Source organism: Brachyistius frenatus, unplaced genomic scaffold (genome assembly GCF_029030835.1).
Source record: "Brachyistius frenatus isolate BFR_SWC_R1_liver_20210118 unplaced genomic scaffold, ASM2903083v1 Contig_81, whole genome shotgun sequence".
Classification (NCBI taxonomy): domain Eukaryota; kingdom Metazoa; phylum Chordata; class Actinopteri; family Embiotocidae; genus Brachyistius; species Brachyistius frenatus.
Window position 1 is genome coordinate 1,405,444 of NW_027210680.1, and position 10,153 is coordinate 1,415,596.

The 10,153-nt window shown below is 39.7% G+C and overlaps 2 protein-coding genes across 5 annotated transcripts in view; one reads left to right on the plus strand and one right to left on the minus strand.

Moving 5' to 3' along the window:
- LOC138627119 (tetraspanin-8-like) overlaps positions 1-3,137 on the minus strand; it is a 67,372-nt gene extending 64,235 nt beyond the window's left edge. For 2 of the 4 annotated variants that reach the window (XR_011311360.1, XM_069709251.1), the window contains exons 1-5: positions 2,925-3,136; positions 2,159-2,224; positions 1,555-1,668; positions 1,308-1,382; positions 1,051-1,149 (exon numbers count right to left, since the gene is read on the minus strand). Coding sequence is in view for 3 of the 4 variants with exons in the window: in XM_069709251.1 (XP_069565352.1) it covers positions 1,051-1,149; positions 1,308-1,382; positions 1,555-1,668; positions 2,159-2,224; positions 2,925-3,005 (435 nt within the window). In the remaining variant the exon portion in view is untranslated. Of the gene's footprint in view, positions 1-1,050; positions 1,150-1,307; positions 1,383-1,554; positions 1,669-2,158; positions 2,225-2,924 lie in introns of all 4 variants that reach the window. The other 2 variants (XM_069709252.1, XM_069709253.1) reach the window with 2 other exon arrangements.
- Positions 3,138-4,178: 1,041 nt separating this feature from the next.
- LOC138627104 (ras-related protein Rab-19-like) lies at positions 4,179-9,711 on the plus strand. The gene is made up of 4 exons (XM_069709202.1): positions 4,179-5,215; positions 7,285-7,468; positions 8,175-8,278; positions 8,360-9,711. The coding sequence occupies exons 1-4, from the start codon at positions 5,021-5,023 to the stop codon at positions 8,549-8,551; spliced, it is 675 nt and encodes a 224-aa protein (XP_069565303.1). The 5' UTR covers positions 4,179-5,020; the 3' UTR covers positions 8,552-9,711.
- Positions 9,712-10,153: the final 442 nt, after the last annotated feature.

Below are 10,153 nucleotides of genomic sequence, written 5' to 3' on the forward strand. Positions count from 1 at the left end.
CATTTCATGAAAGCTGTAATATCCTTTCAAGTTTCATCAACACAAGCTGGAGCACTTATTTCTTGCATCATTCCTCACATTTGACTTAAAACTCCTGATCTTTCAGGCTGATGGCTGAATGTGAAAACGACTCCTCCACAGCAAAGGAATACTTCTTTAAGATAAGACACACCTGCTCGTCTAGCCACGCCTCAAAGACTACATATACTGCAGGTGTGCCTTTACTCAGGTTTGATTACCAACCGAGTGTGTGTGAGTGTGTGTTCTTTTGGGGTTTTAGCTTTCATCCTGTCGAATGTGTTGAGCAGACTGAGCGCCTGTTTCTTCTGGCACCAGCTTTGGGTTTCCTTTTATTCTTTTTTTCTTTGGGGTTAGACTGCAAACTCCCAGAATACAGCAAAGTATGGGAGCCAACATGTTACTGATTGAGGTTGCCAAAAAAAAAAGCCCAAATATCCCCCTTGGTTAGAAGCAGTGTGGTGGGAATTCTTCACTGTGTGGTGAACACAGAACAAGTTAATAGAGTGGATGTTAGTGGCTTGCTTGTGTGAAGATGTTTATCACCCAATGCTGGTGACAAACAAGAAGTGGGAAGTTAATACTGAGTGGGAACACTCTTGAATGTTACAATACACTTCCTGCTTGTATGTCCAAAGCATTATGGGAACTGTAGTTCCACAACAAGGGGCATGCTAAACCCCCAAATTGAAATATAACGGAACACAAATTCATTTCATATGAAGTTTTTTTCATGTCATACTTTTGCTTTCACAATGTCAGACATTCGAAATCTGTTTGACTATCAGCACGCACTATAGTTTGTGCTAGGTAATGATGTCTTAACTAAAAGATCCAAGATGAATATAAACAGATGTCAATGGTGTTGTAATCTGGCCTTGAGTAATTTTCTAAAAGTCAAATTATTATGAAATAATAATTTATTAATTTTACATCTATGTGCACTGGCCTTTAAAGAAAACGGGGATGTATTATTATCAAACTAGAAAGCAATGAACAACAAGCTGAAAAAAAAAAAAATCAGCTGCTTACTTCTTTTTGAATACTATAAAGCAGTGTCTTGTTGGCTTTGTTTGTTCCACTGAGTGGCATCATGGACAACAACTTCGACTCCTCACGGACCACACGCTTCTGGGGAGAGAGATCCCATTAAAGTCTGTTCATTTATATATCCAGACATACTGAGGTAAAAGCTTTTTAATAGTGTTTGCTGATGTTGTAGGCTAAAGAAAGGATTAAAATAAATATTGTTAAAAACAAAAACAAATTCACTTGTGAAAGTAGCATACCTCATAAACATCTTGGTAACTTAGTGCCGTTCTGACGATTATTGTTTGACTGGCTGCCGCCATCCCAGCTGCATACTGCACACACACACACACACACACACACACACACACACACACACACACACACACACACACACACACACACACAAAAGAAAGTATGTTCTTATGATACCTGCAGAGATACAATAATACACACACAGTAGTAACTCAAGCACATGGGGGAGGTATTTTTTGTTGTTGTTTTTACCAGAATCAAACACCATCTCTTTCCTGTGCAGGCTCCGAACACGCCGAGCACCGAGAGCAGCAGGCAGCCAATCTCTATGACGTACATGATCACTACAGAAACACTGGACACCATCTGAAGAGAAAAATCGCACTGCTGTTAGAAGGATACGCTCTGTCAATTACTTGTTTTTGATGTATGTAATAAAAAAGCTCATTTGATGTGCGGAAGAAGTACAATTCACCTGACCTGAATTGTTCACTTATGCTTCACATTAATTTGATTTTGTTGTCAAGGATGTGCTGCCGAGCTACAAAAGGTCAAAGGTCAGGGCCGGCTACAGGACGGTAGGCCTAGCATGTGAAGATAATTCACTCTTGCCAGAGGATACTTCAACAAGCTTCCCTACATATCAGCGATTGAAAACAGCTCTAACAGAGATACACAATATATACAATATTAAAAAAGAAAGGCAAAACTGACGGAGGACAAAGTCAACTCATGCATTAACAGTTGACTCCTTTGAAGACTGACAAAGACAGGAGTTATTTCTGCCTCCACTAAATATGATCTGCGTCTGCAACTATTTTCATCCAGTGAAACAAACATCACAAGTCGATCTTACTTTGCCGGTTTGTAAGAGCTCCCTGTGCCAAGCTACTGTCATTGTCAACATGAAGAAACACAGCGCCTTTTGGAGAGAGGAACATAAACATTTGTTAAAACGACACAAGGATGAAGTGTTTAAGGCTACAGACGTTAAATGACACAAATATTTTAGGTTCATAATATCAGTGTCTCTGTAAATTTTATTTTGCAGATGGAAATGTATCAAATGTTTTGAATATGTGAACTCAAAGATGTCACTACTTAAAGGAGCTGTGGTTCATTAAAGTGACACGCTTTGCAGGATTACTGAACAGTACAGAGTGATATCACAGCCAATACACAAAGGCCCGTGCTGCATGTGACTCACAGCAGAGAGACACAGCACACTGTAAACAGCATCATAAGAATATTACAGATATTTCTGTGGATGAGGAGGCATAAGGAGGGATAGAAAAATGATGGTTATCCTTAATAAATGCACACTTAACCATTCCAATGACGTCTTTTAAATAAGCCAGCAGAGATTTTCTTTCTCATTTGTGCATTGTCTTAAAATAATACTGGCAAAAAATAAAATACTGCAGACATTGTAGCCTACCTACGTGATTTCAATGGAGGGGCGGCGCTGCAGCGTGCACACACATAAATCTATTATCTTGTTTGGGTTGATTGATGATCTGAGTGCGAATAACAGCAGCAAATAAAACCTCTCATCGCATGACAGAGAAATCAAACAGGCCTCACAGCTTTAATTGCATTCAAACCCATGGAAAAGTACCTACCATATGCACAGCATTTGCAAAAATAAACGGCCTTTTCAGGCTCGTTTTGTCCGCCACCACGACCACTGCGCTCCGCTGCATGCTGCTGCTGCTGCTGCTGCTCTCCCAGGCTTTAAAACGCCCTTTTACATAGAGAAACTAGGAGGGATGAGGATCTGGAGACCGTAGCAGTAAGGGCATCTATCTACTGTATCCGCACAGGACGTCACTGATGAGCTGGATGAGTGGACGGTGCTGCCTTCAGGTGCATTCAAAAATGTAGGAATTAAGGGATTTAACGCACGGCAGTGATGTCAAGTATTTACCCGAGAGTGGCTGGTGCAGTGGTTGTGCACATTCCTCACCATTCTCAGAGGCTTTAAACCATAATTATATGATGGGTTATGCGGTTTTGTAGCTGTAAACCTGTTCAGAGTAGAATATGACTTTCTTTCAGGTTTGAAAAAATACATATGCATAAAAATCTAGAGGATGTGACCTCATTGCTTTCATACAGCCAATAATATGAAACCATTGTGAATGACTTCCTCATTTCAAACAGCTCATAGGTAAACTGGGACACTGCCAAGCTATTAGTTTCTACCTGTGTGACAGTTATAGCAGAGCCTTTCACCTTTTAAAATCTCTGACACCCTCTTTGTTTTCACAGTTATTTGCTTACAGATGAGTCATAATCCACATTTGCTATTGTGTGCATGCCATTACATAACTTCTCTCTGCTGCTATGTTTGTAAGCATTACTCAAATTGACAGAACTTGATTTTAGATTCTAGCTGAGATCCTAAAGCTTTAAAAGATCCTAAACGTGTCTGCACACTGTGGCACAAACATCTGAAATAATTAGTTACAATTGTGGTGCAGCCACAACGGTTTACTATAGCTTGAATAAAGTGTTGAGTATGCAGATAGAGCGGAACAAATACATAATTTAAAATACTCTAGGGTGTAAAAACAGGTTCTAATTATAACCATAACTCATCGTCTACATGAACATACAGGTATTCATTTAATGCCACCACAAGAAACTACTAAAAAGTCAAACATGTATATATTACCTTTCTACATAAGAGCAGTACTTGAATACATATAATCAGTTAAAATAATGTAGCATTGTGTTTGTGGAGGTTAAAGACAGTGAGTTCCTGACAAACTGACTGCATTTCCCAGGATCCAATAGCTGTAATGGGGCTGGGCTACTTACCCAGAGCAGGTAGGGCGGGTTTCTTTTGTTACCACAGGTGCAGTGAAGAGAGAGAGAGAAGCAGGAGAGTATCAGCCTGTAAAGCAGGAAAAACTGATGGGGGAAGGACACAGAAATAAAGGGAAGGAGCAAGTCAGGTAGACGAAACATACTGCCATGTGTGTGAAAGAGCAGCAGGTGGATTAGACAGCAGCTGGGATCACTGACAAACATCTTTTTTGGACAAGGTTCCTTTTTTTCTTTCTTTCCATAAACAGAGCCTGACCTGGAAGGGGACGAAAAAAGGATGGGATGTGTATTCATGCTGTCTTTTGCTGCGGGCCATAAAGTGGGTCAACACCTGAGAAGGAGCTGAAAGGAGAAGCAAAACTGAAACAGTTTTGTCCACACTGAAAGAGCACAAGAGGGGAGGGAAAGACTGAACTTTCTGGGGACTCAAGACGGGGGGAAAACATAAATACTAAGAAAATACTTTCAGTTTTTAGCAGCTGAAAACAGAATCAGTTGATACCTTGTGCTATTGAATGTGTCCACTGTAAATAGTTGAAATTTTAGAGGCAAATAGATTCTCTTGTGCTTTCTAACCTCCAAAAAGCTCCATTTGACATCTTGACGAATTTTCTTGCAGCCCTAAACTAGTTTTACAGGCTGCACATGCTCTAATTTAACAAAATCTACTCTGTTGCTGGAAATCTACCCTACTGACCAACTGTGGATTTCACTGGAAGAAGCATCTGGAGCAACTTTTTCCTGTCTTATTACTCAGCCTTTATTCAACCATTAAGATCTCCACCATCTCTCGGCCCTCAAAGGCCAAACATTCCAGGTGATCTGGAGAGATCGTTTCCTCCATTCACACACGTCCAAAGAAAGAGACACACACACACTGTCCACCATGCAGACACCAGGACCTGCACATGACGACTCCTTTGATTTCCTGTTCAAGATCATCCTCATCGGAGACTCTAACGTGGGGAAAACCTGTGTGGTTCAGAATTTCAAGTCAGGGTTCTTCTCTGAGAAACAGCAGAACACCATCGGGGTGGATTTCACTGTAAGAACTGTGGATATCGAGGGGAGGAAAGTGAAGGTTAGTTCAGCATGTGGTGTGTTTGAGAATATGTGCAGTGGTCATAAAAACAGGGATGCTGAAGAACATATTATATGGATGTAGAGCATGAGGAAGAGAATATCAAAACCCCATCAAGAGAAGTATCAACAGGCTTTTCTGTGTAAGAAATCACAATGGAAAGTAGATTAAGAACTCTTCTGACAGTGGATTGTCCTTTTTGCGGGTGGTTTTGTGTGTTTCCCTTTTTTGAGTTTCATTCATAGAGATGCATGTGTTGATTTGTGGCAAAATATTAAATGAAACTCTGTGATTAAATCTAATTCTAAACAGGTTAATTTATCCATCCATCCATTTTATGTTGATTAAATGGGTCAAATATATTCCATTAATTATATCATTAGAAATATTGTTAGAGACTACTAAAAATAATTTTCTTATATGACTGTGATATAGCTATTTCAGATGGGGTATGAAAACGGTCTTGAACTCTGCAGACATCCGTGCTAAATAATAATAATATTGTAGAGTCAGCTTGTGCTGACAACAACAGAATGTTTGCAGGACTTCTGCTAAAACACTAAATGAAAAGTAGAAGGAAAAAATGGAAATTCAAAGTTATTGTTTGACTAAATGGAACAATTCCTGGGTTTCTTTTCTAGACACTCGGATGTGACGGTTTTTCTCGGTTTGGGAGTAAATAAGACTCCAGTGAGGTGTCCTTTGGTCACAGTGTCAGTTCAAAACAAGTTGGACCAGCGGCTCACATGCAGAACCTGCTGTTCAGGTTTCTCTGTTCGAGCTTTTGTGAGGGCAAAAATAATCTTGTATTGACTTCTCTGTGCTACCATTAAGCAAGAAAAGGATATAATTGTTTTCGTGGTTTGTGAGAGGTTCTGCATACTATAGCTCTGAAAACAGTTTTGGATTAAATAATACCTCTTTACTCAGAAAAATATTGGCTTTTATTTTGTTCAGTGGGTAGACACAGACACTGCAGTACAGCACTGTTGTCACAAACACATTTGTGGCCATAACTCAAGAATTTATATGCTAGTTAAGACAACATTTTATGTCAATTTTTAATATGATAAAATTATGCAGTAATAGTATTTTATAACCAAAAGGTCAAAGGTCAACTTCACTGTGACATCAAAATAATTATCAAAAACAGTTTTTCTGTTTTCCCTAAAACTGCGTAGAAGGGGAAAGTCTTTTCAGCTTTGGTCACTATTTAAAATGAATTAATCAGTTCCTCTTCTGCTGTTAAAATCACTGCTGATACTGCAACATGTGAACTATCAATGCAGAAGGTTTCATAAACTGTATAGCCTACAAGTTAAATAACAGCTTTATGAATCAAGGCAGCAGGCATGCATTTGGAAACTACTGTAAGGAAAAAAATGACTTAATAAAAGAGCACTAAATTTACTGCCTTATTAATTTTGTACATACAGTATTCATTAGGCAGGAAAAAGCAATGTCAGTCTTTTTAAAAGGCTGTAGTCCCATCATCATTATGTGTTTACAGGTTTATATTCAGAAATGTAAAGACGTGACCTCTAATTTCATTACTCAGATGTTGAAACATTTTTCTGATCTGTTTTTTAAGGTTACCCATACAGCAAAATTAGACATGGTTCAAACCGTTAACAAAAGCTCTGAAAACAAATAGATTGGGCTGGTGAGTCTTAGTTGGTTGCTATGACAGCTGTTACTACGCGAGCGTGGTCTGTTCGATCTTCAGGGAGAATCATGCTGAAGGAGACCAAAGGGATCTGTTCTGAAACACTATTTCAACTGTGTGTGTATGTGAGTGTGTGAGTGTATATGTGTGTTTCAATGCCTATTTGTTGTTTATTTGCACATCAGCCATATGTTGCCTTTTTATAGGAGTTAATGTGCATGTTAGAGCCCGAATGCCTATTTTTGAGGCATCATACAGAGCATTGTGAGCAGGATTTGATCCTGTGCAGGAAAACACAATTTAATTTCAGATCTAATACTTTATCCTGGTAGCCTCATACAGCCACAGGGGTTTCTAATTAATGTATGTTAGAGCTGATTTATTGTCCGTCTGTGTGGAGCAGATGCAGGTGTGGGACACGGCAGGTCAGGAGAGGTTTCGTACGATCACCCAGAGCTACTACCGCAGCGCTCACGGCGCCATGATTACCTATGACATCACACGGCGCTCGACCTTTGACTCAGTGACCCACTGGATCAAGGAGGTGGAGCTGTACGGAGCAGCCAATGTGGTGCTGGTTCTCATAGGTGAGTGTGAATGGGACTGTTAACATACTGATTGCTGTATAGTGTGTATGGGGTGGACAAAATAACAGAAACATTTGAGAACATTGTGAAATGTCCTGCAATAACAACACCTGCTAAGTGATTTAGCATCTCCTTTAAAAGTTAAGATCTTTCTGCTATCTGCAAATTAAATAAACCTAGAATCACACAGGGCATTGAAAGCAGGAATGGTACCTGCGTAGGAAACTCCCAACAAGTCTAGATTTTTAACCAGCTCAGCAAAGCTCTTTTCCCACTTGGTTTGGCAATAATACTGTTTTACCCCTGGTATGGTAACAATACTCAACTATGGTACTTTCTTCAAAGGTACTGTTTGGAAAATGTAGGGCATTGCACCCAACTCAACAAAGCAATAAAACACTAATTGCTGCAGTGGTTGGGTGGCAAATGTTTTGGACTTGGTTATAATGACATTGAAAATAAATGGATATATTTTCAATGTCAACAAGTTTGAAATATAAACTTTCACCTCACTGGATTAATTTCTTTGCAACACAACACATTACACTTTAAAACGTATGCTTGCAGCACTATTTGTAATACTGTAGGTCTAGGTACACTTGAGCATTTTGGCCTTAGAATCTAAATTGGGCGCATTAACAACAGTGTTAACATAACTTAAGGTATTGTGCAAACACCTCAAAGCTCCCAGATTGTCTCCTTCTAGGTAACAAATGTGACCTGGAGGAGGAACGTCAGGTTCAGTTTGAGGAAGCCTGCACTCTGGCAAAGGAGAGAGGAATACTAGCTGCTCTAGAAACATCTGCAAAGGTAATGAGGGTACTCGCACATGAAAAAAACACACAGAGGAAATGAGTTAAATCTGTTATCTAAAGCTTCTTATCTGTCCAGGAGAGTCAGAATGTGGAGGAAGCCTTCATGATGATGGCCAAAGAGCTGCTGGCTCGTAACGGCCTCAACGTCCCGCAGGGGGACTTGGAGAGCAGCAGCACACCTCGAGTTCTCCTCCGAAACAACTCTCGACCAGTCAACGGCACCGCAGTCGCCTACACACCACCAGAGGAGAAGAAGACGTGTTGCTGATAGTACAGGGATGGCGAAAGGCGGTTGGAAATTAAGAGCTGACTGTGGAAGAGGAAGAGGATGAAGGACACTTTTATTATCATGAATGCTAGAAAAGAAATGCATGAATGTGGATTGGGGCCAGAAAAAGACCTCAAGAACTCAGAATCTTTTATTTAAGTTTATGAAATTATTTAAAGTATTGAAAAATCAATTCAGTGTACTTTTGTGTGACTTCACCTGACCTGAGAGCAGAGCTGACCTGTAAGGGAATCAGAGACACTGATGATGGGTGTGATCAGTGTTTTGGAAAAGTTATAGTAAACTAACGTCACATAAATTAACTATAGTAGGTGTGTTTTAATCCCCCAGTCAATGTCCTATTTTCTAAAGATGCTGTAGAGGTGTTGCTCTTCTTGGTTTTTACGTTTGCACGAACAAAGCTAATCTAATTCTGATTTTTAAAGAATTGTTTGTAATCTAATCATTCTCAACATGTATATTGGCCTCAACTCTGCTATCCCTAATACAACAAATGCAGTAAATAAGACAAAGATAGTGTCTTATTTCCCTCTGTCAATAAAACTTTTGAAAAACTAGGAAAAGTTTATTAGATTTTAAATATAAGACTCTGAGTATTTCACCCAAGTGACCTCTTGTGGTGCCTCTGTGACGAGCCTTAAACCTCTGCTGCTGCACTCTGGATGAAAATGTGCCGGAGAACCTGCTACAAGCCAAAACACTGTGAATTTTACTTTTCTATTTGCCTTTCACCTGTGACAGTTCCATGCTTCATGATGTCGTATGTTGTCATAAATGGCTTTGGATGTCCTCTCTAACTGGTTTCTGTCATTTTCTTATCGGTTCACAGGATGAAGATAAAATCTGACTTGCTGTAAAAAACAAGGGCTCTCTAGAAGCATTGGATGAAGGTGTCACGAACAGATATGGGACGAATTAAGTGTCTTTAAAATGTTAAAATGTTAATGCACTGTGGCTTATTTCTACTAGTACCTTGAAGTGTAGTGGAAGCACGCTTCTTACATATATTTCCTAATTGGTTGGGGTGATGGTGGGAGAGTGCTGTCAGTCCAACATCCCCCACAGCTCCCTGGTAGAGAGAGGCTGACTGTGAATTAATGTCATAACACGATTTACACAATAAACATATAATTAAAACCTTTCAGTGTTCTGTGGACCATATGGATGTTGATTTTTTTTCCACTCATTCATGTGAGCACTGGAAGAAAAGCTTCCTTATATCATCCTGTGACACAACTACTTCCATGTGAACATTAGATGGCACTGTGCTGTTACACACAATCTATAACTGCTTACACAGTAAAGACCGAGGTGATTTAAAACATATGGGGTTGCACTAAGAAACAATTAACTCAGTTTACATGCAAGCCAGGAGACGGAAAAAGTCAAGTCAGCCTTCAGGCTGAACTTTGCCAAGATTACTTCCTCTGAGCTGAGCTGACTGGGCTCACATCCAGGACCTCATCTGTCTTTGTGTCTGGTGCCAAGCTGACACACCGTTTTGAAACACCAACCTTGAAGTCATGTAGCTAAATCCACTCTGATTGTTACTGTTAATCTGCATCAGTGTTTATTGATTTA